At 36.4% G+C, this 7,449-nt stretch overlaps 1 protein-coding gene across 1 annotated transcript in view; it reads left to right on the top strand.

Annotated features, from left to right (window-relative positions):
• The first annotated feature begins 5,366 nt into the window (after positions 1-5,366).
• Positions 5,367-7,449, top strand: part of SETD3 (SET domain containing 3, actin N3(tau)-histidine methyltransferase) — a 35,769-nt gene continuing 33,686 nt past the window's right edge. The window contains exons 1-2 of the mRNA XM_062494914.1: positions 5,367-5,469; positions 7,074-7,166. Of these exons, the coding sequence (XP_062350898.1) occupies positions 5,367-5,469; positions 7,074-7,166 (196 nt within the window). The remainder of the gene's footprint in view (positions 5,470-7,073; positions 7,167-7,449) is intronic.

Genomic DNA, 7,449 nt, shown 5'->3' with positions numbered 1-7,449 from the left:
CTTCTTCAGACATTCATAAAGTTTGTGGTTCCTCTGGAAGACTTTCTGTTTTGTTTCTCCCCATGTAGTGCAGCTATTTTTTTAATATATATATAATATATTTATTTATTGCTTCTTCTATATTTATTTATTCATGCAGGTACTGGCAAACACCCTGTTTTTCATGGCTGTGTCAAGAAGAGGATTCATACTTTGTTTTTTTTCTAAACAATAGTTTTAGTCTTGCAAAGAAAGATACTTTTTGTCTGAAATTTTATTTAAAATGAAAAATATACTGTTTTTTTCCCCTGAAGTTACACATGTTTCTTGGAGTTCTAGGATTTTTTTTTAAATTGAAATTTAACTCCAAAATCTGTTTCATGAACTGAATTACAAAAGGTAGCTTCACAAAGGAAGCACACTTACTTTCTCTATATTGGGTCTCCTGCTATCATTCTAACCCATCATTTGCTGGTTAAATACAGCAGAGCACTCCTTAACTTGAACTTTTTTCCCCCAAGCATGAAATTGGATGAAGTGTTCTGTCAGATTTCGGAAGTTTTGAAAAAACATTCATAATCTATTTTTAGATTATATGTTTTATAAAATATGATGTGTGACTTGTTAATGGTACACAGACTTCATTGTGCTGGTATTTGGAATACATTTTCTAGACAGCTATGTATAGCAGCAAATCCTTTTAAATTATGGCTCTTACTAAACAATACAGCTGTCAAATGCATTAGGTTTAAATAATTATATCTGTTTCACGTAACTGAACAGTGAATGAGGGTAAGTCTGTAGGAAGTAGAAACCTGTTTTCCTGATTGGGAATTGGATCAAAAAGTACAATTTTGATCAAGGTAGATGATTCCTTAAAAGGAATTACTTCCGTAACCTGATATCTCAGTATATCAGTCTGATGGTTTTGCTTTTTCTTTGAGAGAGAGACTTGCTGATTTAATCATGCATGCAGAATATTTTCTCTGTAGAAATTCTGATTACTAAGAAGCAATAGTTAGACAGGATGGATGTATCAAAGGACAGAGCAGAGATACTTACAGAGCTTATTTCATATTCATATACTGGTAGCAGTGTACTGAAAAAATGCATTTCTGATTATGGTGCCATCAATCTTGTGAGCTGTTTTCAATGAACTTGTTTTTTTGTTTTTATTCCTATGGTGTGTTTGCTGTGTGTTATTTGAACATAGTAGCTGAGACATATCCTGTATTAAGCTTTTATTTCTTACTTGTGTAGACCATATTTCAGCTGGATATTTTTGGTTTTGGCCTCTGAAACAATATTCAACTAGGATGATAATACAAATACAAAGCATTCTTCAAATTTTCCTTTTCATTGTATTTGGGAAGATGAAGTTCACATCCTCTGGAATCAGCTTTATCTTTAGACATAATTCTTGGCAATACTTTCACTGGAATAATGGATTCTTGCTACTAAAGTGTTTCATACAAGGAAAAATTAAAAAATTAATGCTGACTTTGTACCATATTTGAACAGCTTCATGTACTGAATGTTCTGAACCCATGGTGACACTTATCATATCTCCATGTATAATATGTGTGCAGTTTTCTTTTTTTTTCTTCTTAAAAATTTACCCATGGATGTTTATATTTCAAGGAGATTATTCCTCTCAATACAACTTTTTAAAAAGTAACGGAAAGAAAAAAGCCTGCAGTATATTGGTAGTTGTGTATACAGAACATTAGCTAAGATTGCTTCTCCCCAATTCACTGATCAATTAACTTGCTTCATTCTTGGAAATGAGAAAACAAAATCCTTCAAATTAATTTCATTTTTTCAACCTACATATCTTAAAAGTATCTTCATATAAACTATCAGTCGTAATTTGTAACTTTTATTATGAAATAAACAGTATATGAGTGCTTTGATTTTCTGATGATTCTGAAGATGTGGGGACTTGTGCTTAGAGGGAATGTAGAAAACATTTGTAGGAATCAACACAGAACTGCATTGTTCTTGCTCTTAAGATTTTGGACTCCATCTCCAGTCCCGCTGTTGGAACCATTAAAGACTCATCTGACTTGATTTTTCTCAAGAGAAGAATAGTCTAAAATAAATATATCAGGATGGCATAGAGGAGAGGGGAACACTCAAGTGAATAGGTGATATGCAAATAAAGTCTTTGTGAAGAATGTACCATAAGAAAACTGCTGGGGGGGTAAAGACAAAAAAAACCAGAAAGAAGGTCTGTAGAATGGGAAGACCATGAAGATAAGCTCTAAGTTCATTTTTTGTGGGTATTGTTATTCTTTGTCTGTCTCACACTGCATTATGGCAGGTTGACCTTTTATATTGATCCTATTTCCAATGAGTACTATTAAAAATTCAACATGGATTGCTTAATGAGTGTTACTGCCCACTTCATCTGAACTGAAAAATATTAAGAAATCTCATATCAAATGCAACTGTGGTAGAGCAACACCTTTCAAGAGGCTGTCCAGTGTTCATTCACAAACATCAAGAGATGTGATCAGACCGTACTTCTCACATTGAGTCTGTGGGATCTCTCCTTACCAGCTGCAGGTGTGGGCTTTTCATGGTAAAAAACTGTATTGGGAAAGTAAGTTATGCAAATCAAGGGGGATGGATAAAATGAAGCAGGACAGGTGGGTTGTTTGAGCCTCTGGCATCTGTCTGTCAGAGAGTGCTAAAATCAGGGGACCTGGATATGCCCCAGGACTTCACAGTTTCTGTTACTCAGAGCTAGTCTTGTTCTTGCACTATGTTTAATGTTAGAAAATGAAAGATTCAGTTTCTTTGCCTTCCCTTTGGAAAACACCTTATAATGTTTGCTTCCCCCCCCCCCCCCCCCCCCCCCTTTTATGAGGTGTGGCTTTTCAGTCAGTTTTGAGCTCCTTTAATTTTGAGTTAATAAGTTAACAATGTGAACTTAGCTGGCTTCCTGATAATTCAGTTACCTTTTAAAATAAACCTTGGGTTTGGTAGTTTCTTGTTCTCTCTAATCTTAATGGAAAAGGTAAAGCAGCCAGATAATATACTTTTCCTACTAGAATTTTTTGCTGCTGGTCACTATGTTGCAATGTTAATACCAGTTGCAAAGAACAAAACTTTTTGGTAGCATGTGAGAGGAAACATTTAATTTTGGGTAAGCTGACTACACTGTCCAGTCTGCAGCTATGATACTGATCTTTTCCTTCCCAAATGCAGGATACATTATCTTTGTATAAGTTAACAAAATCACTTCTGGCTTCTTCTTCCAGTTCATTGAGATCCTTCTGAATGCTGGTCCTGCCATTCAGTGCTGGTCTTGGCTGCTTTTCCTATTTCATATTGTCTGTAAATGTGCTGAGGATCTTTTCTGTCCTAACATCCAAGTCTGGTGATGTTGGCCAGTATTGTCTACAGAGAAGTATTGCACCTTATCAGTTGACATAAAGGATTATTGACCAAAACTCTTTTAACTTCATGTTTCAAGGAATTTTTTGCCTGCCTATTCAGTATGTCTCCTCAGTTTGACTGCTGGGGTGCTATGGAAGATAGTGTTAAAAACCTTGCATAAGTCAAAGCACTGGCAACCATCAATTCTCCCTGGTCTGTGAGGCCACTTACTCTTCCGCTTAAGGCAGTGCAGGGTTTGCCTTTAGAAGTCTGTTTTCTGATCCCAGTCATGTTTATGTCCATCATGCCTGGAAATAACTTCCTTTTAGAACTCATTCTACATTTTGTACAGCAAATGAGGTGAGACTCATTGCATCCTAGTTCTCTGGATACTTTACTCTCTCCTACCTGCACCTTGCTTTTCAGTTGGATTTTGTTTGTTGATTTTAAGTTACCAGTTTCCTCTCATGAGCAATTACCATGACTTTTCAAAGATGGTAGCCAGCAGCCTTCCAGAGATATCAATTAGCTTTTTCAGTACTTTGGATGTTTCCCATCTGATCCTACGTACTTGCAGAAGTTCAGCTTACCTAGATAGCTTTTTGATTTGGTAGCTCCTCTCCCTCAAACTTCACTACTAGAAGCAGAAATATGGTAAACCTGATAGCAGGCCTTGTTGGTAAAGACCATGCCCAAAGTGCTGGGTGTCTTAGCTTTTTCTGTACTTTTCATCATTAGGTAGCTTCCTGATTTAGCAGCTGAATTATGCTTTCCCCAGAGTATCTTCTGCTCATGGTAAAAGCTTTTCTTCTTGCCCTTCCCATTCATCTTCAATATCAGCTCCAAACAAGCTTTGGCCTCCCTCCTTCATTGTCTGCTTGCCCAGACAGTTTGTCTATATTCTCCTCCAGTTGCCTGTCCCCAGTCCCACTCTACCTATGTTTCTGTTTCATTTGAGCTCTGTCAGTGAGGAGTCCTGTGTACAGTCAGCTGGCCTCCTGCTGTGCCTGCTGATTTTCTTTCATGTTGGGAAGGCTTATTCTGTGCTCAGAGAAGAGAGTCCAGGAAGATGACTGGCTGTCATGGACTTATTTGTAGCCTCCCAGGTCATTCTGATTACCATTCCCTGAGCATGTCCCTGCTCTCTCTACTGCAGTGAGTCCAGAGTCTTCTGCTTTTTCCTTTCTTTTCTCAATACTTGCACTACAATTTCACAATTACTGCATCCAAGGCAGTTGGCTGTCTTATGCGTGAGCAGTTCTTCCTTATTCATGAGTACCAGATCCTGCACAACTCCTCCCCTAGAAGCCTGTTCAGTGCCAGCCTCAGAAATTGCTCCCAGTGCATGTGAGAAATTCCCTGGATATTTCACACCTTGCTACACTGCTGTTCCAGGAGGTGTTGTGTGATTTAAGTCCTGCATGAGAATAAGGGGCACTTAATATTGGAATACCAGCCTAAGATAGTGTTCCATTTACTTTACCGAAAATAAGTTTTCTTTAACTGGTTGCCTTGAATCACAAGAAGCTGCAGCAAAGATATACAGATGGTATTTTGATTTTATTTTGAAATGGAATACTTAATTTTCAATTCATTTTGAATTACTAACGTACAGTCAAAATACTAATTCAGCTGCTATTGGCCATGCAGCTGATGAGATAAAATAACCTGGTTTTCTATAGACTGAATACTTTGGAATCCATAATATTTGTTCATAACTAATGAATTTGCATGTGATTAGATTAATTTTTCTTTTTGCCTCTAAGATTTCTATTTTCTAATTACCCTCAAGTAATTAATGTGCAACTACATGAAATATTGCTTCAGATTGCACTGTATGGCTCTTACAGTCAGGCCATAGTACTTGCACATATATATGTGCAAGAAATCATTTCTCATTGTTTTCTTTTTTACATGACTAGTGAAAGCATGTTCATTCATGCTTATATTTTGTTTCATTGTAATTGGTGACGGTGTGCTTCTTCATCTTTTTTAGTTTGAAAATGGGGAAGAAGAGCCGAGTTAAAACTCAGAAGTCAGGTACAGGAGCCACAGCGACAGTATCTCCAAAGGAAATGTTGAACCTAATTAATGAGTTATTGCAAAGTAAGTTTTCTTTTTATGTCTCTCTGGGAAAAGGAATGCTGTGCAAACCACTCAAATACGTTTTCTTGCTGAAGACAGTGAGCTGTATTTTTCCTGAAAGTGGCCAAGCTTGCTATTTCAGAGTGCTTAAGTTAGGTATTCTGAGATGCCTATTGAACTATGTCTGTTAATATATGCCATCGCTGGCTTATTTAAATGGGTATTTATTGGACAGACCATATTTGTGGCAGCATTTGGCTTTTCATCTGAATACAAGCATCAATACTGGGTAAGATTAGACTTTTAAACAGCTAGATGACTTGGCATTGAAGCTTTGTCACAAATGTTTTTCCTGTAAACTTGAAGAATTGCACTGTTTCCATTTATCACTTGAACAGTACTTCCAACTGATACTACAGTAGGGAAATTAACTGTGGGAAGCAGTAATACAACTCAGGTCAACTGCACACATATCTTTGTTGCTTAGATAAATTTATTGCTGTTGTTGCTGTTAGGAAGCTTTTCATGGTGCTTAGATCTCACATATAGACCAAAGATTGTTTCACTTGTTAAGGAACTTGGAACTCGTCCATTATTTCTAGTAAATATGAAAAGCAGAGCATAATTTTGTGCAGTGATGCCAAAATACTATTGACTCTTTCTACTGTCATTAATAACTGTGCTGTGATACAGTTGTTTTTGAAACACAAGTCCAGATTTTCATATTCTGAATGCATCTAAATGTTGCCCTAGAAAAATTAGAATTTTTGTTATCGTTGCTCTTGAAGAGGAGACAAGGAGTTGGCAAAGCAATTTGGTGCTTGTGCTACAATTGGCCTCTGCTTTGCAACCAAAAATAAAATGTAGATCTAATTTGCTAAGCAAAAGCAAGTATCAGCTGTTCTTTTTGTCAAGCTTCCATATTTTATTCAATGCTAAGATTTTTCAAATCAGTTGAGCAAGGTAATCTTCAGCTGTCCACTTGGATTTACATGGCTTAAGTCAAGAAATCCACACACTGACATTTAGAATATTGGCAGAGACACTGTGGTTGTAATCTAAAGCTAAAGCATGGCTTTGTATTCCTTTGCTCATCCTTCCAGTACTTGTGCATCTATGAAAACAGTATTGACTAGGCAGGTCAACCAGCAAATTTCTCAATTAATTAAGGTATGCTCTGTGCTATTATCATCTGCTTTCATTGCAGCAAGAGTGATGGCAAGCAGGCTAATGTAAACAGAGTGCTTTGCTTGAATTACTGAAAACAGACACGTTTTTGTTGTCTTATGTGGTATATTATTTACTTAATGGCCTGGTTGTTTACCTTTTTTTCTTCCAAGCTTTTTAGACATTTGCTATTTCTTATATCTGAAAGAGTATTAAAAATAAAATAAGTTATACTGTGAAGATTTCAAAAGTCTGAATTAATTACCTGTCATATAATAGGATGTTTTAACAGTGGAGATTGTTTCATTTGCCATGTAAAAATATTTGAAGGACATATAGTACCCAGGTTCTGTTACTATGAAACCATAATTCTGAGGTTAAAATATATATGTATATGTGTGTGTGCACATATATATATCTATTATGTACTTAATAAAAGAAAACACTTTTATTTCCAGAATGCAGCAGTCCTCCCCCAGGTCCTGGTAAGGAATGGGAAGAATATGTACAGATCCGTTCACTCGTGGAGAAAATCCGCAAAAAGCAAAAAGGTAAATGTGAAACACTTGCAAGTGTTTCTGAAATATTCAGGTAGGCTTCACCACTGGAATTAACCATTTTAATATTCAGAATTCTGAATTATTATCACAGACAGATGATCCTGTGAGAATTCTGTCTGATAACTAGCAAAAGGAACTTGAAATTGTTTTCTCATCACAATCTGAAGGACTAGAAGTAAAAATCCTTAGAGAATAATAGGCTGCCTTGGTTCCTGATTGCATGGTGTGCTGCTCTGCCTCCATAAATATGAACATTCTGAATTTAAATTTGTAA

The sequence above is a fragment of the Cinclus cinclus genome, chromosome 6 (assembly GCF_963662255.1).
Source record: "Cinclus cinclus chromosome 6, bCinCin1.1, whole genome shotgun sequence".
NCBI lineage: Eukaryota > Metazoa > Chordata > Aves > Passeriformes > Cinclidae > Cinclus > Cinclus cinclus.
Note: the sequence above shows the minus strand (reverse complement) of the source record. Positions and strands in the feature narration are given on the sequence as shown.